General features: G+C 39.0%; 1 protein-coding gene across 1 annotated transcript in view; it reads right to left on the bottom strand.

Moving 5' to 3' along the window:
- The window catches only part of MAK (male germ cell associated kinase), a 57,332-nt gene extending 33,714 nt beyond the window's left edge, over positions 1–23,618 (bottom strand). The window contains exons 1-5 of the mRNA XM_059399433.1: positions 23,590–23,618; positions 17,497–17,835; positions 6,132–6,186; positions 5,334–5,455; positions 1,660–1,739 (exon numbers count right to left, since the gene is read on the bottom strand). Of these exons, the coding sequence (XP_059255416.1) occupies positions 1,660–1,739; positions 5,334–5,455; positions 6,132–6,186; positions 17,497–17,597 (358 nt within the window). The 5' untranslated portion in view covers positions 17,598–17,835; positions 23,590–23,618. The remainder of the gene's footprint in view (positions 1–1,659; positions 1,740–5,333; positions 5,456–6,131; positions 6,187–17,496; positions 17,836–23,589) is intronic.
- Positions 23,619–26,892: the final 3,274 nt, after the last annotated feature.

Consider the following 26,892-nt stretch of genomic DNA (forward strand, 5'->3'; position numbering starts at 1 on the left):
CCCCCATTCTCACAAATATATCAGTAACTTGGTCCTTATTTTAACTAAAATAATAGTCTTGTTTTTAGTTAGCTACTATTTAAAAATATTTACTCAAAATATTACATCTGAGATCTTCTCCACTACAGCAAGAATAATGTAGCATTCGTAACACTATCTGTTGTTCTTGGGATCTGGTGTCCCCAATCACTGCATCATCGGTTGTATAACCAACCATACGTTATTCATATTATTTACTTGTAACAGCAGTTTTTAACCCCCAAAGTAACTTCTTCCTTCAACCACTTTCACTCTGAGGTTGCTGGTAGTTCATATATATATATATATATATATATCCAAGGAATATATCATATATATCATATATATATATCCAAGGAATGGAAACCAGTTTTATCACTAACCTGAAAAATATCAATTATCACAAAGTTGTTTCCAAAATCAAATAATTCATAATGCTTTTGGTTTTTCCACACTACACTTGTTTCTACTGGCATAAATTAACTCCGGCAAATATCATGAGTTACCATGCTGGCCAGTGTTTGAAAATAGGCTGAATATCAAAAATTCATTATGAACAATTAAAATAGAATATATCTTTGTTTCCATGTGATTAATAAATGACTTTAACCAATGGATTGTAGTATATCATCATAGGCCTTAGACTTTCTATTTTTAACATCTTCCTTCTTTTTCTTTTTTAAAACTTAAATTCAATTAGCCAACATCATGAGTTTCAGATGTAGAATTCCATAATTCATCAGTTGCTTATAACATCCAGTGCTCATCACATCTCATGTCCTTCTTAATTAGGGTTTAGACTTTTAAAGGACAAAAAAAGTGGGGTTCAGGAATATTCTGACAATGCTTATATGGAACAAATGATTAAAATAGAGTTTTTAGAAAATAAATTACTTCCTGTAACAGTTAAAGGGAAAAGGAGAAAATATGGGATGAAACATGAAAACATGCTAACGATGGGGATTTTCAAATGCCTCTGTTCATAATACAGTGATAATCTGGCATAAACTCTTTCCATTTAATATCTAAACATCTAGGGATTCTAAACAAATGTTTGCCAAATATTTTCAGAATAATCATGTTAACTTTTTGGATGAATTATTTTGGTTTGATAGATACATAAAAAACTTATAAATGAAGATCACATAAATAGAATTTCATAGAAACAAGAACAAGCACTGTAATTTCACTCAAAGAACAGAAACTAAATGTAAATACTAAGAAAACTATAAAATATCATAGCACTGGTGCTTTAAACTGTTTAAATGTTGATAAGTGGTCATGTGATCAAAGCATTCCAATCTTTTCCAAAAGAAGGGCATTTTGTTTGTTTTGTTTTCATTTCCATGGTAAAATTGGGGAATGAGGTTGTGGGATGGGTGTATGATAACTGAGAGCAAAGGCTGATGATCAAAGTGTTAACAAATTTTGCTATAGAGGAAGATAGTTAAAGAGTACAGAAATTCTGTTATATGGAATTATAGAAATTCTAGGTTTTTAAAAATAAAATTGTCAGTGTGTACAGCCCATACTCCAAATCTGTAGTTATTCAGTATAACACTATTTAACAGATTATATATGATTTCTGTGCATGACCTTGACAGTAATCTAAAGAGGCAAGGAAAGGAAATTTAAACTTACCATGTTTATGGATAAATGCCAGCCCCTGCAATATTTGATACATAATATTTCTGATGACTGACTCAGGGAACAGCTTGTTTCTGTAAAGACAGGAACAAATAAACAGTCATGTAATTCTGTTAGCCAACCAACCAAAAGAAGAGAGCAGATGTTCCTCCTCCCTTGGAACCCCTGTTGGTTTCATGATCATGGTTAAGGGTGTGATTTATAGCTTTATAGTTGTTAAGGTTACACATTTAAAACATGACAATTAAAATTTTTGTCTGTTTTGATGTTTGATAAAAACTCAAATCCAGTAATGGATGTGTTGCACAGATACTCAGCTAAATTTTAAACTGTCCTGAGAGGAGCAAAGTAAATTGGAAAACTGATATCCATCAGATAAGCCAAGTGGTGGGCGCGTGGATGGTTCAGAGGTTAAAGCCCCTGCCTTCGGCTCAGGTCATGATCCCAGGGTCCTGGGATCGCCGCCGCCTCCTCTCTCTCTCTCTCTGCCTGCCTCTCTGTCTACTTGTGATCTGTCTGTCAAATAAATAAAAATCTTAAAAAAAAAAAAAGAGTTTTAGGGGCATAAATGCTTCCGTTCTATATTGTCTACTAGTACTATCCAGTGGAAATATAGTAAGAGCCACAAATGAGAACCACTTATGTATTTAAATTTTTTCTAGTAACCACATTAAAAAAAATACAAATGAAATGTGAAATTAATTTTTGGGGCGCCTGGGTGGCTCAGTGGTTTGGGCTGCTGCCTTCGGCTCGAGTCATGATCTCAGGGTCCTGGGATCGAGCCCCGCATCGGGCTCTCTGCTCCGCAGGAAGCCTGCTTCCCTCTTTCTCTCTCTCTCTCTCTGCCTGCCTTTCTGCCTACTTGTGATCTCTGTCTGTCAAATAAATAAATAAAATCTTTAAAAAAAAAAAAAAAAACCAACGTTCGGGAAGTTAAGCTACCAAAAACAAGGTGTAAAAATACCACTTAACCTCAGATAGCTCTTTACCATGTACAATTGTTAATTGTTAAATTTATACCTTTGACATTAAATAATATTCAAACAATATCATTTTTAGTTCCAGTTAATTTAGAAATCTGGAATTGAATCACGAAATTCCAAAGTTGATCCTTTTTAGTGTTCATTTACTATTGCACTAAGCATGTCTAATAACAGATATATATATCTATATAAATATACATGGATCTATATTATTTTATATATATATAAATAAAATCTTAAGGAAAAAAATACACACATATATATATATCTTAAGGAAAAATAAGATATATATCTTGAGGAAGAAAACACACACACACACACATATATATTTTTATATTTTTAAATTTTATATATATATACATATTTAAGTAATCTCTACATCCAGAGTAGGGCTCTAGCTTACAACCCCGAGATCAAGAGTCATACGCTCTACTGACTGAGCCAGCTAGGTGCCCCTTATATATTTTTTAAATCAGATAAAAGTATAACATTTCAAATATTTATATTTACTTAATTACATAATTTCTTTTTCTTCAACACATATATCTTAATATATATTACACATAAGTTTATCACTCCATACATTTTACTTATTTTATGTTTTTAAAGATTTTATTTATTTTCTCGACAGCGAGAGAGACAAAGAAAGAACAAGCAGGGGGAGCGGCAGGGAGAGGGAGAAGCTGACTGCCCATGCATCAGGGAGCCCGGGATCATGACCTGAGCCAAAGGTAGCCGCTTAGCCGACTGAGCCACCCAGATGCCCCACTCCATACATTTCAAAGAGCATAATTATTAGAAGCCAAAAATTTAAGATTGCCCGTCACCTGATTAAGAAACTATTCGGATTTTTCAGTGTTCTAACCCAGTCCTAATGCATTTACATGTATAACTTTTATATTAAGTATCAGTGTCAAATAATTATGATTTTGATTTCTGTTTTTTATCCACTCAGGCATTTTCATAATCTTCATAGCTGTCACCTTTAATGGCTACAAAATAATTCCATCAATATTATAAACTATAATTACCAATCTATTCTCCTAATCGTTACTTCTTTTAAGAAGTTTAAAGAGATCGGGCGCCTGGGTGGCTCAGTGGGTTAAAACCTCTTCCTTTGCCTCAGGTCATGATCCCAGGGTCCTGGGATGGAGCCCCGCATCGCATAGGGCTCTCTGCTCAGCAGGGAACTTGCTTCTTCCTCTCTCTCTGCCTGCCTCTCTGCCTACTTGTGATCTCTGTCTGTCAAATAAATAAATAAAATCTTAAAAAAAAAAGTTTAAAGAGATAAGTGAAGCATGCTATAGTCATTTAGCAGAACATACTAACTATAGTAACTGTGAAGATTATGTATCAGCATAACAAAATGCTTGTAAGTCAATCAATCAAATTAAAAAATGATCACCATTAAAATTGCAACTATGTAAAAAAAATTGCAACTATGTAAAAAAAAATGGCTGGGATCAAGGGCTAGAAAGAACTCTAGAAAAACAAACACTGATTTGAGGGGCAAAATTTTTTTTTAATTTTAACTGCTATTAATGTTTTAATGATAGCTTGTGGAACCTAGTATTTTTTGAAAAAGGAAAAAAATGATTAAAGAAAATTTCACTCACCAGCCCTAAGGATTACTTTGAGTGTGTACATGATGTGTATATGAAAGAAATAGAGAGACAGCAGTCATCGTTCCACTGGGAAGTTTATTTCTAAAGTATTTTAGGATCTTCTGTTGAACAACTCTGGCTTTAAAAGCAGGTAAAATGGTCATTAATCTCCCACATGTGACCATCAGTTACCACCAAAATATTAGCCTCCCCAAGCTCAAGGCAGATACCTGAAGCTCTCTTTAGAGATTCTGTTCATGGGTTTAAAAATGAAAATGAGGGGCGCCTGGGTGGCTCAGTGGGTTAAGCCGCTGCCTTCGGCTCAGGTCATGATCTCAGGGTCCTGGGATCGAGTCCCGCATCGGGCTCTCTGCTGAGTGGAGAGCCTGCTTTCCTCTCTCTCTCTCTGCCTGTCTCTCTGTCTACTTGTGCTCTCTCTCTGTCAAATAAATAAAATCTTAAAAAAAAAAAATGAAAATGAGAATTTCTTTGCGATTGGTAACACATTAAGTTTTATCGTTCACTTAAACATTCTAACAAATGAACTTATTAGATCCCTTCACGAAAACTGCCTCCCTTTTTTCATTCACCTTTCACAATTTGCTTGCGAGAGCAATGAAGGTAATCTCAATTTTGTTCACGTCTGGCTTTATTAGTATTAAAACTATAGAAGGATTTTGGGGGTGCCTGATTGACTCATTTGGTTTAAGGGTCTGACTCTTGATCTCAGCTCAGGTCTTCATCTCAGGGTCATGAGTGCAAGCCCCATGTTGGGCTCCACTGGGCAAAGAGCCTACTTAAAAAACAAACCAATAAGCCAAACTATAGATAGATTTTTTTTCAAAAGTATAGATAGATAATGTGGTGAAAATGGTCAGAAAAATGATGACTATGAAAAATGGTGACTATGTCATCGCTGGTTCTTCTTCAAGGTTATAAAGGTAACAGCTGATTAATTTACATCCACCTCTTGGAGTGCTAAATCTGTACACTGTTAAGTGTAACATATTGAAGGGTTCCAAGGAGCTCACAGAGGAGATAACAGGGAAAACATTATAGTTTTTATAAAATAAAGACATACCTGTCTTTCATTAATTGATAGAGGTTTTCTTTCATATATTCAAATATAAAATAGAGATGGTCATTTTCTCTGATAACTTCTTTAAGTTTAATCACATTGGCATGATTGAGTTTCTTCAGAGACTGTAACACAGCAAATCAGCATTAAAATTCTTAAAACAAAGTTATTGAAGTCAGCAAAGTCTCATCAATCTCTATGATAATTACCTTAAGTAATCTTCCATTTCTTCTGCATTCATGAGTGAATTAAGTTTTAATGTCTATAGAACATCTTAGAATACCAATTTTAAAGAAAGCAGTAATTGTTTTAAATAATGAATGTAAGTACAAAAATAAACCAAGCCAATAATACCTGCCAAACATTTCAATCTGTCACTTTTTTTTCTCAGTCTATTCACTCGGCCTAAGTTTTTTCTGACTTAACTATGTGAAGTTCCATACAAAGGTATCCAGAAATTTATGCACATAAAATATACAAAAACATACAACATAAAATAGAAATGGTATGTAGTAATTAAAAGTTGTCTTTCCTTTGATAACATGAATTAAAATGCTCTTAAAAGTGAGTATACATTGAAATATCAGTGTATAGTTTTTTCTGTTGTCCTCTACTGACATTCGGGAAAGAAATGAGAAATTACTTTGGAAGATAAAGAAAAAAAAACATAAGAAATACAATTATCTTTGGAACGTTTCCTACAAAGAACAGAACAATCCCTTTAGCTACCGTCCTCATAAATAAGACAGGGTGAGGCAGAGAGAAGGCCTCCTAGGGTTCTTTATACCTGTAGGATCTTACCTTAACTTCTCTCAAGTTCATACATTCATCCCAAGAATAGAACTTTCTCTTCATTCTGAAATCAAACAAAAAAAACCTAATGTACAGGGACAGAGGATTTGAAACACAACTTATGCTGTTGGCTTTCTTACACTAGTATTCACTTTGGGTAACTGTGATCTTCCCTCCTCCTTAAAAGGAAGTCCCCTCTCTTCTGTATATCTCAAGGCAGTTTGGTACAGGTGCACGATTATGTTCTATCTGAAATTCTGCTTTAAACACAATGGTGAAAGGATTACCATTAATCTTCCTTTCTGGGTGCCTTCCCATATTTCCCTCATCAGTTTAATTGTGCTTTTCTAAAAGGTCCCCTTCCAAATTTTCTCTTTCTAGAACTTAACAGATAAATATGAAACACTAAAGTGGAAAGGGGAAGAAAATCACAAACACTGTTAGCAAATTTAGTGATGTAACTTGAACTGAGGATTTCTATATCATTACCTCTGCTTTAAACAAGCAGCCCATAAAGTTAAGTGATTCAGGTCAACAAAAATTCAGAAGCAGCCAAACTTTAGAAATAGTTCTTTTTAAAATTTTTTTTCTTAATTTTTATTATTGAAGTTTAGCTGACATACAATGTTACATTAGTTTTAGGTATATAACATAGTGATTCAACAGTTATGTACTTTATGAAATGCTCGCCATGGTAAGTGTAGTCACCATCTGATATTATTACAATATTATTTACTCTATTCCCTTTGCTCTACTTTTTGTCTCTGTGATTTATTTATTTCATGACTGGAAGTTTGTACCTCATAATCCCCTTTACCTATTTCTTTCATCTACCCCCCCCCACCCTGCAACCACAAGTTTGTTCTCTTTATTTGAGTCTATTTTTTTATTCATTTATTTTATTTTTTTTTACCTTTTAGATTCCACATATACATGAAAGCATATGGTATTTGTTCTTCTCTGACTTGTTTCACATAGCATAGTACTCTAGGCGCATCCATGTTATCATAAATGGCAAGATTTCTTTCTTTTTTATAGCCGGATAATATTCCATTGTATATATATATACCAGATCTTCATCATCTTTATTTTTTTTTTAGTTTTTATTTAAATTACAGTTAGTTAACATATAGAGGATATTAGTTTCAGGTGTACAGTAGAGTGATTCAACGCTTCCATACATCACCCAGTGCTCATCATGACAAGCACCTTCCTTAATCACCCCATCATCTGTTTCTCCCATCCCCCACTGCCCCCCTCTGATAATCATCAGTTTGTTCTCTATAGTTAAGAGTCTGTTTCTTGGTTTGCCCCCTCTCTCTCTTCCCCACCCCCATTGCTTGTTTGTTTTGTTTCTTAAATTCCACATATGAGGGAAATCATATGGTATTTGTCTTTCTCTGACTGACTTATTTCACTTAGCAGAATACTCTCTAGCTCCACCCATGTCATTGCAAATGGCAAGATTTCATTCTTTTTATGGCTAATACTCCTTTATATGTATCCTTTATACACCTACACACACACACACCCCACATCTTCTTTACCCATTCATCTATTAATGGATACTTGAATTGCTTTCATATCTTGGATATTGTAAATAATGCTGCAGTGAATATAGGGGTGCATATATCTTGTCAAATTAGTGTTTTTTCACTTTGGGGGAGTAATTAGTCAGTAATAGAATTCCTAGATCATGTGGCAGTTCTATTTTTAATTTTTTGAAGAACCTCCATACTGTTTTCCATAATAGTTGTACCAATTTATAATCCCAGTGCACAAGGGTTCCCTTTTCTCCACATCCTTAACAATGCTTGTTATTTCTTGTCTTTTTAATTTTAGTTATTCTGACTAATGTGAGGTGATATCTCATTGTGTATTTGATTCACATTTCCCTGATGATTAGGGACACTGAACATCTTTTCATGTGTCTGTTGGTCATATGTATTTCTCTTTGGAAAAATGTTTGTTCAGGTACTCATCCATTTTTTAATTAGATTATTTGTGGTTTTTGGTGTTGAGTTGTAGAAGTTCTTTATATATTTTGGATACTAATCCCCCATCAGGTATATTATTTGCAAATATCTTCTTCCATTTAGGAGGTTGCTTTCCTGAATTCTGTTCTCTATTTTCCCTCTTCGATCCCAATGTTACCATTAGAGATAAATATACCAAAAGTAATAAAGGTAACAAAATAATTCCACTAAACACCACAAATAGAGGTTTGTTTTTTTTTTATGAACATTTTTTTAGTCACCATGCAAAATGAGAGACAAGAAAAAAGAGGATTTATGTTCTAAAAAATATTTCTTCAAGTAAAGAAATAACAAAGCTGGATTATGAAAACAAGGACCCTACAAGCACCTGGGTGACTCAGTCAGTTAAGCATCTGACTCATGATTTCTGCTCAGGTCATGATCAGGTCATGATCTCAGGGTGGTGGGATCTAGCCCTGCCTCAGGCTGCACACTCAGTAGGAGTCTGCTTGAAATCCTCTTCCTCTCCTTCTCCTCCCTTCCCCCCATCACATGCTCTCTCTCTCTCTCTCAAATTTTTAAAAAATATTTTAAAAATTCCTATGTGCCCTACTGTTTTCACTTAGTAGTATAATCTCCTATTGAGGGGTTCTAGAAGATTCTCAGGAAGCTTAAAGTTATCTTTATTGATTAAACTAATTCCTATAGGAATTATTCAGAGTCCCTTCAACAGTGTAATACACAAGGGTAAGGAAATGAGTAAAGGAATGGCAGCACAAAGAACTGGCAGCATGCCATGGTCATTACCAATGTGGGCTGTGGAACTGCCTGCTGGCTCCAAACCCTTGCTTAGTGACTCACTGAGGTATGACCTTGTACAGGTTCCCCATTGACCGTTCTGTGCCTCAAATTCCATAGTTACAAGTAGAAATTACTGCATATGAAGAGCCTATTGCAAATTGCTTAATTCAGTGCTCAGTAAATACTGGTTGTTCTTGTTCTTACCAGTATCAATGATCAGTTATGACAGACATGAAGGGCATCACTGCTCTTATTTCTAAAGCATCCTTAGTGAATGAGAATTTCATTTATTCTCATTAAGGTGCTAGAAATTTATGGAGGTTTAAGAAATTGATGGTTTACAAGTTACTTACCAAAAGATACATTTCTATGCTATAGATTTATAAATATCTTGCTAATTTGATAAGGCAAATCTAGCACAATGTTAAATTTAAATGTCAATTTAAAAAAAACTCAATTCAAATATAGTATATAAGAGAAGTTTAAGAAAATGATCAAATCCATCCAGAACTGTGCATATGATGTTATTATTCTTATAAATTATAAGATTTTTAAAAATCTATTTTTGAGACACTAGATAATATATTCCTTCTTCAATTTCATAAAAATTGGAATTTTTATTCTATTTGAAACTTTGTACTAGCTGCATCCACATATTCTAATATTCTAATATTCATTTCTTCCCATCAATTACTACTACTCATCAATACTGCCCTAAGGCAAGGTAAGTGTCTATATGCAACAAATACTGAAGTTTCCTTATAAAACAATTATCTAATTTCTTCAACCAATGTGAAGAACCTAATTTTAAGAAATTAAGCCAGTTTGTTAGAATGATAGGAAAAGGCACCTCCTTTTAAATGTCCTGCATTTTTCTCTTTCATTTATTCATTCATTCAACAATTACTACATGCCAGGGTAAGGTACAAATGAGAACCAGAGACGGTTATCATGGCACCTCCCATTAACACAAAATAGGCTTTAGACTAGTGAACACAAAACAGACAAATTATATTAAAAAATATAATGGCCTGGCCTTTTTGATAAAGCGGTATGTCAGTTGTGACCCGAAAAACAGAGGGTACCAGCAGGGGAAAAACTGAAAGACTGAAAAAATAGAAGTTTTACCCAGACAGACAGAGCTAGAAAGAGCTGGCTGGTCAAGGAAATAAAAGACCATTTCAGGCTGATCCTTGTTAGTAATTCCCTGAGCTAATTTTCCTATCTATTCCCAGCTAGTGATCTGAAGAAAAGGATAGTACTTTCCTAGGTCACTGTTTCTGCTCTGCTTTTTCTCCATAGCACTTACCATCTCTAACGTCCTCCTCCTCCTCAAATGTAAGCTCCTTGAAGACACCCCTACATGCTACACCAATTTTTGGCATATAGTAAGTCCTCAATAAGTATTTACTAAATGACAGGATGAATTTCTATACCCACAGTTGGACTCATGAGGAACTATCCCACAAACAGGAGACCCTCCAAAATAGAATTGCCTTCCAAGTCCTTAAAGAGCAGAGAGCTTAATAAATATTTTAAATTTAATGAGATAAGAGGATCTTACTACCATCCACTAGAATGAATTGTTACAGCCTTTTTTTGTTTGTTTGTTTTTGATGGCAGCAGATACAAGGTTTCTTGCCAGAGATAAGTTAAAATTTCAAAAAGAAGATTTTCAAAAAGTACCTTTTATCTTTTTCTTTATAGTGTTCTCCCAACTTCTAACCACTCATTGCCAACTCATCCAAGCCAGTTTGAGGGCATTTCAAGACTGCTCAGAAGGCTTGCCCACTGCTTACTGAATCAAGTACAGACTTTCTTCCCATGTTCATGTCTGAAATTATAACACTCTGACATCTACCAGCTACCATGCCACACCCTGGTTTCTCCAGGCTATCTCCCTACTGTGCTAGTGCTCAGACTCTTCTCCATTTCACTCCTCAAACTTCATTCTTCTGATTCTTCTGCTTAAAAGGCTTTCAGAATGAAAAATACCTTCGCCCAGATAATGCTTCCCTTCAAGAGGACATGCTTCTTGCTCTTTGAGGATTAACGATAATGCAGCTCTTCACCTGCTACACAAAATGTATTCAACATGGAATTCTTCATCCAACTTGGATGGATTTAAAGTGTTATTCCTACAATATTTGTGGTCTGAATTCTCAGTGCCTTAAGTTTTAGGCCACGAAGCACAAGATGATGGTCCTGATCGGATATTATGGAATGTAGGTTGTTTTGGTAACAAATAGGGATACATTGAGAATGGAGAATACAGGGTCTAATACTTCAAGCCAAGTTTATTGCTTTGCCTCAGACTTGAGAGAAATGGCATAGTCTTCTGTATGACTCTTGCAGGTCAAAAACCATCCTAAAATTATGTCTGGTCAAGAATTTTAGGAGTAATGAGTGAACATTCATATTGATAAGCCTGCTGGTAGCCTGTCTTCATTGTTCTTCACTCCAAAGAGCTGCTCCCTTCTATATATAAACACCTTGCTGTCATGAGGAATGGTTCTACCCTCTAAGATCTCAGCCTTTCAGACTTCACACTCTGACCACATCCTCCTGTCTTTTCTCCATCATTACCATTGGATAAAATGTATGTGTCTACTTGTTCCACACTTGGCTTTGCCTGCCTCCTCCTCTAGCTTGGATCCCATGGTCAGCCTTCCCACTCACTGTCCCCCTCAAGAGCACCTATATATTCTGATACCCCCCCCCCCATTCTACTACTCCTGCCCTGCCATCCTTCAGTCTCTGCTCTCCATACAAATCCGTGAAGACTCTGTACAAAGTCACGTACATGCTGCCAGTAGCTCTATTTTAGTATTCATCGCATGTACTCAGGGATTCTGAGAGTGGGTTCTTTTTTTTTTATTTTTTTTTAAGATTATTTATTTATTTATTTGATAGAGATCACAAGTAGGCAGAGAGGCAGGCAGAGAGAGAGAGAGAAAGAGAGAGAAAGAGGAGGAGGAAGAAAGCTCCCGGCTGAGCAGAGAGCCTGACATGGGGCTTGATCCCAGGACTCTGGGATCATGGCCTGAGCCGAAGGCAGAGGCTTTAACCCTCTGAGCCACCCAGGCACCCTGAGAGTGGATTCTGAGAGTACTGAGAAAAACCTTCTGTGACTTTTTTTAGCAACTAAGTGACACGTACTCCATGACTATTCAAAGTTCAGTGCCTCTACTACCCCCATTTTTTACTACTCCTTGCCCTGCATTCTGGCTTATCTCCTCTTCGATTTCACTAGAACAGCTCTCACCACAGCCACTAATTATACCATGTTCTCCAAGTCCAAAGAACACCAATATTGGTTTGGGTACCAGAAAGCCATTTCTAGCTTCCTCCCGTTTGCCTCCTAGTATAGAAGCTGGAAGAGTAGATTCTCACCTCTCAGCCTCTCTTGTACATAAGGGAGACCATCTGATCCATTTCTAGCCAATAAGATGTAAGGGGAAGTCATCATGGGGCTTCTGGGAAACAAGTTTACCTAGAATTTGAGAGAAGGGTTTGCTGGTATCATTCTCCCTTCTTCACACCCTGAACCACACATGTAATGCCTGGAAATGAAGTAGTCATAATGCGACCACTAAGTTACATGCTTGAGGGCAAATAAATGCTAACAGCACAGTATGAATAAGATGGAAAAGACCTAGATACAGTTCACTGGAGTCATCAAAATCCAGATTTCCTGATATGGAAGAAAAATAATCTACTTATTTAAGCCATTGGTTCCATCACTTGCTATTAATTTACATACTTGTCACTTAAAGCAAGAAAGATTCCTAACTAACTTAAATGCTTTTCAGTCATTAGTTTTTAGTTGTCTTCTAGTTGAGCACTTCTTTATATTTTTCCCTTGGTTCCATATATTTTCTACACTCTCCTGGTCTTCTCCCTACTTCTCTGGTGGCTTTTTTTCAGGCTTCTCTACAAACACCTACCTCTTCCAAGGCCCATTTCTTTTTTCTTTTCCCCCAAGGCCCATTTTTATATGCTGGGATTCCTGAGTGTTCCCTATGAAGAGCTCTTTTCTTTTCCTTCTATATAGCTTCAATTAGCATCTGTAGACTAACAATTCCCAAATCACCAGCCCAGACCTGTTTTGAATGCAAATATTCAGTTACCTGTGGGCCTCTTAAAGTCATCATGTCCAAAAGTGTATCCCTAAGCCTGGGGTCTCCCCTGTCATGGTGAATGGCACCACCAACATGCACTTAAGAATCCCAGGAGTTAGTCTGGACTCTTGCACATGCTTTACTCCCTTCCCTCCAAGCTCAGTGACCAGGCCCTACAGAGCCTATCTCCGAAATGTCCCTTGAGTACTTTCACTTATGTCCATACTCAATGCAGTTTTTCTAGATTAGGTCACTGCCACCTCTAACCAAGATGGCTGCTTCAGTCTCCTGACTGGTCACCTTTGATCAAGTATCCACTCTTTTGCTAAAGAGACCATTCTGAAGCAATATTTGATCACACCAACAACTCTCCTGCTTAAAATCCCTCATCACCTTCTAGTCAAGATAGACAAACTCTTTAACCTGGCTTCATGGCTTCCCTCTTTGGCACCAGGTCCTTCCTCTGTCCCACTCAGAATCTATACTCCAGCTCCTACTTCAGTTCCTCAGCCCCAGGCAAGCCTTCACATTCTCTCACATTCTTCACATTCTCTCATCCGGGCCTACATACATATTATCCTTGCTGCTTAGAACATTCTTTTCCATCCTTTTTTTTTTTCCTAATTAAAAAAAAAAAAATCTTATTTATTTATTGGAGGGGAGGGGCAGAGGGATGGAGAGAATCTCAAGCAGACTCTACGCTGAGTGCAGAGCCAGACTCGGGGCTCAGTCCCACGACCCTGACGTGACCTGAGCCGAAACTAAGAGCTGGATGCTCAACCGGCTGAGCAACCAGGTGCCCCACCTCCTCTTTTTCTTGATACTCTTTTCTCATTCTTGAGATTTCTCGTTCTACGGGAAGTCTTCCAGCATACTTCTTCGGCATCATTTCTCTGTCTCCACTAGGACCGTTATTCCCACATCATCATAGGACTTAATGGTATTTTGTATTGTAACTTGTCTAATTTGTCAGTCTTCCTCCCACATTGTAACTCCTCTGTCTCCTTCCCATTTTGTCCTGAGCACCAGAGTAGGAGCTTCACAAGTGTGTGCTGAATGAATATGGAAATTTTCTTCAAGTCTTCCCCATGATCCCTCCCCTTCTCATTCATTTTTGCTGCATCCTTCCTGAAGTTAGGAACGCCATCTGGCAGACTCTGAGTTGACTATCCAAAGCCACTCTTCTCTTTGTCTTTATGATCCCAGCTTCTCTACAGGGAAACAAACGCCCAGCTAAGTACTCAGTCTCCCAGCCTCCCTTATAGCCAGGTGAGCTGTGTGACACACTTCCGGCCAATGACAAGTAACCAGAAGTCTTCTGGAGAGGGGTGAGGCAGCTATGTTTTGAAGACAGAAGAACCTAGGTCTGGGTTAACAGCATGGACAAGGTACTGGCCCTGGGCTGCCTCCTTCAAGACTTTTTCTTATGTGTGAAAAATCCCCGTCTAAGTAACTTTTGGTTAGGGTTTCTATTTCACATACCAAAACATTCCTAAATTATATACTTATGGCTTCTTCTCAGCCCTCAGACCTCTTACCCTTTTGGACCCTTCAGTACTTTCAAGGTTTTATCTAGGTCTATGCTGGTATTCCCTGTCTTGTGAAATGGAACAGTGAGACAAACACATGATTTTGCCATCCACAAGGAATAATGTGCATTTTGTTAAACAAAATGGAACAATGGTAATAACCTTACATGATTCCACCAGACCTAACCTCATTCTCATTTTTTTACCCCTTCCCCAGAAGCCACAGCTTTCATGAATTATATGTGTGTCTTTCTAGTTCTTTAAAAACATTTATATATAGTGCTTGCTTCAGCAACACATATACTAAAAATATTTATATGTATACATTTATTTATGCATAATGAAGTATTTGCATGAGTTTATACAATGATTTAATTTATAAATAAAGATGGTATCATCTCATTTTGGCTAATACTGATGCCTCCTTTTTTTTCTCTTATGGCATTCATTAGGATCACCAAAGCAATCTTAATTAGTAGGAATATAGCAGGCAGTCTGGTCTTAAAACCAACTTTACCAGCAGTCCTTCTAATATTTCACATAAAGATGATGAATGTTTGAGTCTTACCAGGTTAGGGAAGCTTCTTTTTATTCCTGTTTGCTAAGAGCATTCTTCCCCCAGTCACGAGTGGGTATTGAATTTTATTAAGCCCATTCAGTAAATACTTCATTTCAGTTATGGCACATTGTACATTTATTTGACAATAATGGCTATTGACAATATTTTATAAAGTTATTTCCTTGTATGTGTAATGCTTTAGATCGTTTTTCAAAGTGTTTAACATTTGGAGAGCATTTGTTAAAGCATTTTAAATTTTAGGTGGTATTATGGACATTGGGGAGGGTATGTGTTTTGGTGAGTGCTGTGAAGTGTGTAAACCTGGTGATTCACAGACCTGTACCCCTGGGGATAAAAATATATGTTTATAAAAAATAAAAAATTATATTAAAAAAAATTTTAGACTGTCATCATTTGGTTGATGTGGTAATCAGTCTCCAGGACTCATTCTGGAAGAATCCAACTGCCATGGCATTAGAGGACTCACACAACCCTCCGTGGAAGCCTTTGTGAACAGGCCACTTGTCAACCATGTGAGTGAGTGTTGTGTTGTGGGCTAACCTGTGTCCCCCTCCTGACTACACACACAAATTCATATGCTGAAGTCCTAACCCCCAGTACCTCAGAATGTGACCTAATTTAGAGACAGGGTCTTTACAGAGGCAGTGAATTTAAAATGAAATTAAGGTGAACCTGAATCCAGTATGACTGTTATTATAAAAAAGGTAAATTTGGATACAGAGAAAAGCACAGAGGAAGACCATGTAGAAGAGATATGGAGGGTGCCTGGGTGGCTCAGTGGGTTAAAGCCTCTGCCTTCAGCTCAGGTCATGATCCCAGGGTCCTGGGATCAAGCCCCCCATTGGGCTCTCTGCTCAGTGGGGAGCCTGCTTCCCCCCGCCCCCGCCCCGTCTGCCTCTCTGCCTATTTGTGTTCTCTCTCTGTGTCAAATAAATAAATAAAATCTAAAAAAAAAAAAAAGAAGAAGAAGAAGAAGAGATATGGAGACACATGGAGAGAAAATGCCATCCGTCAGCCAAGGAGAAAGACCTAGAACAGATCCGCAGAAGGAAACAACCATGCTGACACCTCGATCTTAGACTTGTAGCCTCCAGAACTGTAGATCTGTAAGTTGGCCTGGTTGAAGCCACACACAGTCTGTGGCTGATACCTTGTTACAACAGCCTGTTCTTGGCTAAACTGCCCCCACCAAATCCATACGTTGAAGTTATAAATATCCGAGTGTGATTATATTTAGAGACAGACTCTAAAGAATCAATTAAGGTTCCATGAGGTCTTTAGGGTGGGTCCTCATCCTCTATTACTCGTGTTCTTAAAGAAGAAGAGATTAGGCCACAGACTAGCACACAGCAGAAGATCCTGTGAGGACACAGGGAGAAGACAGCCATCTACGAGTCACAGAGAGAGGCCACAGAAGAAATACCCCCTGCTGAAAGCTCATCTGTGACCACGAACCTGTCAGAACCATGAAGAAAGAAATCTCTGTGTAAGCCACCCATCTGTGGTACTTCGTTACAGCAGCCCAAGTTCACTAACCCAGGGAGCCACCTTCCAGGGGATGCTGTGGTCCCTGGCCGGCCTGCAGCTGACTGCCACCTCAGCAGACACCTGGAGCCAAAACCATCCGGCTGAGCTACTCCTAAATTCCTGATCCCCCAGAACCTGGGAGTTCAGAACGGGTTGTTTCCATTTTAAATCACCAAGCCTTGAGGGGACGCCTGGGTGGCTCAATGGGTTAAGCCCCTGCCTTTGGCTCAGGTTATGATCCCAGAGTCCTGAGATCGAGTCCCACATCAGGCTCCTTGCTCCGCAGGGAGCCTGCTTCTCTCTCAGCCTCTGCCTGCCTCTCTGCCTGCTTGTGTGCTTGTGCGCTCTCTCTCTCTCTCTCCTTCTCTCTGACAAATAAATAAAATCTTAAATCAGCAAGCCTTGGGGAAATTTATTAATGTATAATAGATAACAAATACTGTAGATTCAGAAGAAGTAACTAAGTTAATAATAGTTAATTCTATTTCATTGGTAAGCTTAGGAGAAGAGCACATACCCTCCAGAACTCAGTTTCATATATGAACACCATTTGATTTTGAGGCCCGTCATTTAAAGGAAATAACAAACTCTACTCTGCACTCAACTTTAAATTCTAAACAATCTCCAAACATGAGCTTCCGTTTCGGCTCCTAATTGTAGAGCCGGACAAACCAGAAAACTCAATCCATGTATGTGGGGACAAGCAGAACTCCCTCCTGGCAGTGTCCCTCCAGAATGGCATTCCCCCATCAGCTAAACAAGCGCGGGGGCTACACCAGAACTCTTTCTAAAGGAAAGGAAAGATCAGAGCTCCAAGCTCGGCAGCGTCGCACACGGTACCTCTTGATGGCCACCAGCTCCCCAGATTCGTTACTCTTGCCCATCAGCACGCTCCCGTAGGTGCCGTCCCCCAGCTGTCTCATGGTCGTGTATCGGTTCATCTTGGAAACACAGTGCAACAGAGGTTGTCGGTTGAAATGACTTCTTTGTTGAATATAAATGCAAACGCTTCTTTATTTTGGGTCTTTTTTTTGTTTCTTCCCCTCAGACTGCTGTTGCTACACCGGTGACAGGTTTGTCATCCTTAGACACAAGATCTTCCCCAGGATTACAAAGGTTCATGAGATAGAGAGATATGGAATCTGGCAAGGAAACAGTGCTTCCATTCCTACGAACACCCTATTAAAAACAAAACAAAACAAAACAAAAAACAGAGCAAGAAGAGAGAATTTCATTAAAGAAATTTCATTTCATTAACTGGTAACCTAGGCACAGGGAAGAATTATAATATGCATACCGGTAGGTTAAACATTTGTCAGTAAGTCCTTTGTGCTATGTGGAATGGGGTTCACATATAACAGACTGATAATGTTCATTTATGACTGCTTCATTTACGTGGTGCCTGCTATTTATGCCATTATATTCAGTAAATACAGGCTTAATGATTTGTAGGATTCCTTTTACACTGAATATAATCTGTATTATTCCAAGTCAGACATTGGAGAATCAGACAACTATAATATCTATTCCTTGAATCACTTTTTGCATTACGTTTAATTTGGCCCATGATCCCTTATATGTGAAAGCCCTGGGCCAGATGTGTTTGGAATCCAGGAATCCGTACATTTTAAGAAAAGTAATATGGTGGATATAGCATAGGTCATGTAACACCTCCCAAGCAGCATCTTAATGTAGCTGCAGAAAACTGTTGAAAGTCCACAAAGTAAAATAAAATTAAGGGATGTCCACAAAGTAAAAAATAAACGCTGGCATCACAGCTTGTAGTTCATGTTACGCTGTATTGTTGCACAAATTTATTTTAAAATGGTCATTGTTCAGAGCTTTGTGAATTTTGAAACAGATGAGGGACTGTGGGTCCGAATGTATTAGAAAGGTACAGGTTTCGGTAGGTCCTGATTGTATTACTGCAACTGAAGAAAAACAGAACACAGTGCTGGCTTTCCTGTGTGCCCCATTACGACGACAATAAGTAGTTTCCTCCCGTTATTCCCTCTTACATCTGTTTCAAGGAGCTGCTTCTCATTTCATTCTTACACTGCTTTTAAACATCGCTGTCATTCTGTTACAAGGTTTTATGGGTGAGTTCCAGATGGTAACAAAATGCTCGGCACCATTCAAATAATTTGTTTTATAATTTGATGCTTCATTCAAAGATTGCTTTGCCTTCACTGTAGTACTGTTTCATTGCCACCAAATAAAATTATAGAAACTGTTTCTCTATTATATGCAGAAATTTCAGACCCACAGGATATCAAAGTACCTATGACTTCCAAAAGCAGGCTTTCAGGAGGAAGAAGCAAAAAGTGCAAGGAAGGACAATAAAACTGTGTTGTTGCCTATTACAGAGTGGGTTCATCCACAGGAAAGGTTGGAAGAACCCTGTGGGACTTTTAAGGAACAGGGTGGGGGTGTATTAGGGTTTCATTTACTTTACTTCATATAGATAATACCCCCTTGAAAGTTATGTGTGAATTAATTTAGGCTGTGATAACTGTGGCCAGGATCTTAAAAAAGAGGTCACAATAGTAGATTCCGTATCTATTTGGGTATTCTTTTTCAGCTTAAATCTGACTGACGGATGCCAGCAAATGATTCCCCATTTGCCTGTAAATCGAGTTTTCTGTAAGTGATCTTTACAATCTACATACACATGGAATCGAAATATTAAGGCATTTATAGAAAGGAAGTCAACGCCCCTTCCCTATGGTTCCTGACCCACACATGTATTTGTTTTTCTTAATTTTTTCCTTTTTCTGCATAAGGAAATTTATTTTTGAAAGATCTTCCGGGTTTTTTTTTTTTTAGATTTTATTTTTAAATAATCTCTACATCCAACATGGGGCCTGAACTCATGACCCCATGAGGTCACGTGCTCTTCCAACTGGGCACCTCTGGGTTGTTTTTTGTACTATGTGTTATGATTAAACAAAACACGGACTAAAATGCACTTATCCTTATTTAGAATTTTATTAAATCAATATTTTGCCATTTGTTATCGACAGTGTTTAATTGTTTGACCTCTTTTCTAGCTTGTCTCACTTAAGGTGGCATACACCTCCCTTTTAAGGAAAAGTGCTGTCTACAGGTTTACTGATCCTTTCTGGATAAGTAACAATACAGAGAATATATTTGTCTGTAAGGCCACAGTGTTCATCGTATCAGTAGGATTGTAATCTATAATATAATGTGTCGATAATCAATCAGAGAATCAATGATGGAGTCAGTCTAGTACTTCATTAGGTTTGAGGCTGCTTGTTTTTTGTAGGGTAGTCCCCAACTTCTAAAGAACCCATTCGTACTGGCTTTTACAATCACTGATGAAGCCAAAGGAACTGCCCCCACCCCCCAATTTCCCTCAAAACCATGCAGAGTCTGCCCCACAATGAAACCTACCCCCCCACCTCCACTTAAAGATTCCTAACCCATTTCCTTACCCTAAAATACCAAGATGCTAATGACCAAATGGAAATTGCAAATGTTACTCCTTACCCGTACTAGACCCCCAAGGCTGTATCTGGCTCTATACCCCGAAGAACACTATAAAAATAATAGGCCAGAAACAGTGGAGGGGAAGAAAGTAGTGCAGGAGGAAGGGAGGAAGTAGAGCTAAGACAACTAATTTCTTAATTCAGAAATTCAGTAGGATAATAGCATCATCTTTTCTTTCATGTTAATACCTAACTGAGGACTACCACTGAGGGTCTGATAGTCAGGAAGTAATGTAGGCAATTCTGGAAAAGGACATTTTGCTTGAGAAGGGAATGAAAGAGGGAGCTGGCCAGGTGGGAACCCAACAGCAGAGGTGAGAGGCTGCAAGAAACAGTCCAATTTTACCTCGCAGTGACTTAGCCTCTAAAAGTGGAATTAATTATCTCTTTATCTTCCACTGTTAGGACCCTCAAGCACCACCATCACCAGTATTATCAGCACTACAGATCATTCACTCATTGATGACTTTCGCATTGGCCTGGAAACCCAACCATTTTTGGAGAGGAAATTATAAAAACTTCATGCCTAGCCTAACCAACCACTTTCCAAATAAACCTGGAAATACAGTTCGTTTCAAGTGAGGGTGACTACAGCATAAGGTCTACTTATATCCAGGGAAGAATAAACAGGGGACCCAGCCATTTCTCAGCTTGTGTCATTTAAGGGGTGGCGTGATGAAGATTATAGATTTTAAAAAGGTCTAATTTGGGGCTCTCAGAGAATCTGTCCAGTTTAAGCCTACCTAACCTTTAAGTAAAATAAGTTTACATACTATACTCCCAAGCAAAAACCTTAGAGAGGACTCTTTTGAGTCATATTAATTACAAAACAGTTTTCCAGGGTTAGAAGCTGACCGTTTCAGCTGTCCCTGTATCCTCTGGATAATATAAAGACAAGAGCCTCATGTAAAGAGGCACAGATATCCAGGTGAAGACTTTGTTTATTTTTTAATCATAATTCCCATGTTTCAATTCACACAAAGAACTACTTTAACCGGTGTACCATAGCAAACTGCTAAACTAATTACTAGTCCAAAGCAATAGATGTAAGTTAAGAAAACAGAGGCTGCCTACAGGTCCTCAGTTCACACACAATAATATTTCTCTACAGGTTACATTTATTCTTCTCTGTTGATCTACAGAAGACAAATTATGATGAACAGAGATGTAGTAACATGACCTCTTATGTATGTGACTATTTCCATCTCTACAGCTGACTCTTGAACAACATGGGCTTCAACTGTACAGGTCCTTTTATATGCGGATTTCTTCCAGATTGATACCAGACAGTACTGTAAATGTATTTTCTCTCTGATTTTAATAACATGTTCTTTTGTCTAGCTTACTTTATTGGAAGAATACAGCACATAATACATATACAGAATATGTGTTAATTAACTGTTTATGCCATCAGTAAGGTTTCTCGTGGACAGTGGGCTATTAGGTTTTTGGTGAGTCAAAAATTATACTGGAATTTTTGACCATGTGGAGGTTCACACTCCTAATCCCTGTGTTGTTCAAGGGTCAAATGTCTGTATATTTCCATTTATACGTTCACACATACAACAAGGTAGGACAGAAGTCAATGTAATACAACTATGATCTTTAATTTAGCAGAACTGTTAGGAACTTGGAGTTTTCTACAATTAACCTACAATATTTAGTGACTCTCCTATGGCTAAACAACGTTATAGTTTGATTTAAAGAAAAGAGATTTAGAGCCTCAACTATAGACCTACATTAAACAAATACCCTTATAATTTCTCTCCCATTATAGTTTTCTTGTTTTTATCTAAGTGCACGAGTACCATGTATTTAAATGCGCAATTACTGTAAACTTAAACTGTATTCTCAAGGGCTTCTGCCAGCTAAAAGGGATTTAGACAGGATTAAAGAAGATTAACACAGAGGACAAATGGAGGGTAAAACTTGCCTCTGCCAATCACTGAACAGATTACCTTTGGAACTCTTCAGCTCCTCTTTGCAGATCCTACTGGAACGATATCACTCCAACGCTGGCATTAACGTTTTTAAAAAATAATAACGTTTTAAAAATCACTAAGTTGTTTAAGAGCAAAACAAATAAAGATCTCAAAGTCACCAAGACGCATGTTTTACAGAAATTGAAAGGAGAGCTTTTAGAGTGGAACAACAAAGATTGCTTGTTTAAAAGAATACCGGCATTGTGCTTCGTGCTAACATTCACACATTATTCTGAAACGAAACAAAATAAAAAACCACCCCAACGAAGAGATGAAACAACTTTGTGCACGGCCAGCTTTGCACAGGCAGTTAAGGGGCCGCCTTGGGGGCTGGGGGGTTGGTGTGGGGGTCTCCCTTCCCCAGACGCTGCGGTGAATTGGGGCATGGTGGACGTAAAATTAAGTCCGAAGGCTGGAGAGTAAATTGTTAATTTGGTTCAAAGAATTTCGTTATCATTAGGACAGATGTGTGCTCTTTTAAAATTATTATCTAAATATAATTAATCTCCTTAAGAACTGAAATTACAAGCCCCTAAAATCAGTTTTATTGCTCCCCACTTCCCTGCCCCCTCCAGACTCTGTCCCTAAATTAAAATATCTTATCTGCGGTAAGAAAGTTTTCATCACGCCGGCTGTCTCATCCTTTTTCCGCAAACTAAGGCCCTTTAAAAGACTCCTGGGGCCGGGGTCCTGCCGATGTACCGGAACGGGTCGTCCCCGGGCCCTGCGGGTGATCCCCTGGCACCCCGGCAGCCGGCAGCCGGCAGCCGTATTGGCGGGGTTACTGCTGGGAGCCCCTCAAGGCCATCCTGCGCCGGGATTCCCTTGGGAGTCATTTGGGATGCACGAATGAGGGCAGAATTTAGACCCAGTTTTCTTTCTTTTCCTTCCTTTTTTATTTTGCAGTGGTTCTGAACTCAATTCCGCTACCTGCCCGGGACGCGATCCCGCTTCTGACTCTTCACTCCTAAAGTAGTTTCTCCCTCACTCCTGTCACTCCCAACTCCCGGCAGTAGAGCGAGCGGTGGACGTGAGGGTGGAGGGGAAAGGGCGAGGGGCGTAGGGGGATCACAACGGAGAGGGTCCGGGGCGGGGGTCCTCACACTGAGGGATGCCCGCCGTCTTCCTCCCGCCCGGAATCTACCCTACGATCAAGGAACACGGAAAAGTGGCCCAGGAGACGTCGGAGAGCAAGAACGAGGTGGGCGCAGAAGGACCCCTCCCCACGCTTCGCCCTCGCCCCCCGCCCCGGTCCTTCTCCCCCCAGTCCCTCCCCCTACCAGTGTCCAGAGCCCTTCTCTCGGCGGAGGTTGGCCCTGGTAGGACGCGGCACCGAGGGGACATGCCGGGCGGGCCTCTCTGGACAGGCTCGGGCTGGATCGGACGGAGGGTGGCAGCCCCGCAGCCCGCAAGGGATTACCTGCCCAGCACCCGCCGCTTACCTCTTTCGCTCCCTTGTGAAGCTCCGGCGTCTTGTGTGTTTCGTCTCCTAGGAAACGGCGGGGGCGTGCGCAGGCTTCCGCGCTTCCTGCCGGCTTACACCCCGCCCACTGCGGGCGTGGTCAACCCGGACATATCCCGCCCCGTTTCGCAAGCCCCGCCTCCCTCAGGGCAGGGCTTCCGTTGACACCCGGGCGCCTAGAGAGCTGGCGTTCTTTGTATTTGGGGCTTGGGAAAAGTCTTGGTTACCTTTACAGATTTTTTTGTTAGAAGTTGGTTTGTTTGCCCTTTATTCTGTTTTGGTTTTGCTTGGATTCGTTCTACAAAAGAATTTGATTCGTTAAATCTGGTTTGCAGACTTGGAAAGGGCAGAAGAAAGATACACATGTTGACCCGTACTTAATTTGCTTATGCATATACCACCTGGGGGAAATTTGCTCTCGGTTTGCAGTCCCTTGTGTCAGTCAACTATTCAGGTATGTGTTACCTCCTAGGCCACACTTCTAAGTTTGTTTTCATTTATTCATTCAGAGAACCTACTAAGTACCAGTTAGTTGGTAATTCCAAGATAAACTAATGTCTTTGTGTAAATAAATGAGTAAATAGTAACTAGTCTAGAGTTGTGAGAGGAGGAAGAAACTTGTGTTACTGCAAAAAAAAAAAATGTCCAGATTGCCTAGCGAGAGGGTCCATGAATCAGAAGCATGAGAGATGAGGCAATGATGTATCCGTTTAGTAATCATCTATGAGGTATCCACCCTGGGCTTGGCACCAGAATAATGCCAAAGCAAACGAGACAGTTATGCTCATGGCCCTCTTGCAGTATAAAGAAAAATAGGCAGAAAAGTAAAAAGCTTTTAAAGTTTACATCATGGAGGTCTTATATGCCTAATTATGAAGTCTAGGACTTACCATGCATTGATGGGGGAACTGATGGAGATTTTCCACAGAGGAGTGACGTGTTCATATCTGTATTTCAGAAGATCACAAAAGCAACAGTGGGCAGGGCAAATTTCAGCAGCGAGTCTGGAGGCAAGAGAAGGAAAGGCAGGTGGTGGCAATTGATCAGGAAGAAATGATGAGGTTCTGACTGCAGCAGGGATGATGGAAACAGAAGAGAAAGGGACAGAATTTAAGGGATATTTAGGGGTTTTGTTTGTTTGTTTGTTTTTGACAGGCCCATCCAGCTTAGGTGAGTGGTGGACAGTGGTCTCCAAAACTGAGTTGGGAAATATTGGAAGAGAAGCAGATGTGTAGGTGCTGTATGGGAGAGATCATAAGGGAACTTGCGAAAATTTTGAATTTGAGGAAAATCCAAATGGAGGTTAAGAGAGGGTAATTTGAAACAGATTTATAATTTAGGGTTGGAAGGGCTGGAAACACTGGAACTATAGCTAAAGTCCAAGGGTGTGGGTGAGATAAACTAAGAAGAAGGGAAAACTGGGATTCTGGAAAACTCTTTAAATACTTTAAAGGGTGGAAAAGGAAAATGGAGATGTGGGAGAAAGAAGGACTGGAAAAGAAAATTCAGAGAAGTAGTAGGATGGTCCTGAAAAAAAAAAAGATGTTTCAGAATGAAAACAGGTAGGTTAAAAAAAAAAAAAACAAGCATAGAGGAAATCAAGAAGAGGATATAATGGTAGACTAGATCCTTTGAAGAGCCCTTTAGATTTGAAACAACTCCATCATGCTTAAGGCAAGGTTTTTAAACTCGTTGTTTCATTAGGAAGAACAGATCTCCAAACACCCCCAACTCCTGATACACAAATAAGAACAATAAACATATGTGAAAGGCAAAACGGGCCCAAAGGCAAATCTACCTTCAGCACAGCAATAAGAAGACAAAGCCCTGGACCAGTGACCATGGGCTGAACCAAAGGCTAGAAAATTAACCAGACATACTGGGAAGGGACCAGAATGGTCTCAGGGCAGTAGTGCCATCCAAATCCCAGAAGAATACAAATCATCTCTGGAGAAAGCATCTTTAATTTAGGCACCCAGGTTTTTCACAAAATATCAGCTCATAACCACATGAAAAATGAACCCCCTCAAATGAGAATTAGCAGAAAAAGCAATATGTTTAGACCTTTGAGGGTTTCAGAAATTGGCAATATCAGTTTGAATATAAAATAATTATGTATGGAAAGTATACAGGAAAGGATACAAAATCACAAAAATGAACAAAGATTGATGAGGAATATTAGAAAAAACTGCTGAAAGTGAACATAATAATCACTAATGTACATTTTTTGAAGCAGCAAGTAAGTTCAACAGTGTATCAGAACTAAAGAAAGAATTGGGAAACTGGCATGAAATCTGCAAAAATCACTTAGAATGTAGCACAAAGACATGAGGTAGGAGATGGTCGTGACAGACTAAGAGATATGATGGAAAAGACAAGAAAGTCTAATATATATGTAAGTAGATTGAGAATAAAGAGATTGAAGGAGAGGCAGTTTTTGCAAAATCAGGGCTGAGTACTTTCTAGGATGGATTCAAGATAAAAATCCACAGATAAAGAAGGGACAATGAATGCCAAGCAGGGCAAGTTAAAAGGTAATCACATTGAGACACAAAGTAGCAAAACTGCAGAATGCCAAAGACAAAGCAAACTTAAAAGCAGCCAGGGAGAAAAGAGAAATGATCTATAAGAGAAGAGCAATTAGACTGAGGGCAGACCTGTCCATACTAAAAATGAAAGCTGGAAGAGGACATGAAAATTCCCCTTCAAGAGGCACCTGGGTGGCTCTGTCCAACTCTTGATTTCAGCTCAGGTCATGATCTCGAGGTCATGAGATCAAGCCCTGCCTAACGGCTCTACATGTAATAGGGAATCTGCTTGAGATTCTCTCTCTCTCCCTCCCTCTGCCCCCCCCCTCTGCTTGTGCTCTTGCTCTCTCTAAAATTAAATAAATAAATCTTTGTTGTTTTTTTTTAAAGATCTTATTTATTCGAGCGAGTGAGGGAGAGAGAGTATGAGAGAAGGGAGGGACAGAGGGACAAGCAGACTCCCCTCTGAGCAGGGAGCCTGATGTGGGGCTCAGTCCTGGGATTCCAGGGTCATGACCTGAGCCAAAGGCAGTCACTTATCCACACAGGCATCCCTTTCCACTTTATTTTTAAAACAAAAGTTTTATTATAGAATAAAAGCTGGTATCAGTGAAGAAACTAGTTCCTGAAACAGTTTCCACTCTAAACGAAGAAAACTACTCTATGTAAGTATTTTCCACAAAAGCAAGAATATGTGTGAGTGAGTTGTGTTTTTTGGTTTTGTTGTTGCTGTTTTGGTTTGGGTTGTTTTCTTT

Source organism: Mustela nigripes, chromosome 5 (genome assembly GCF_022355385.1).
Source record: "Mustela nigripes isolate SB6536 chromosome 5, MUSNIG.SB6536, whole genome shotgun sequence".
NCBI classification, from domain to species: Eukaryota; Metazoa; Chordata; class Mammalia; order Carnivora; family Mustelidae; genus Mustela; species Mustela nigripes.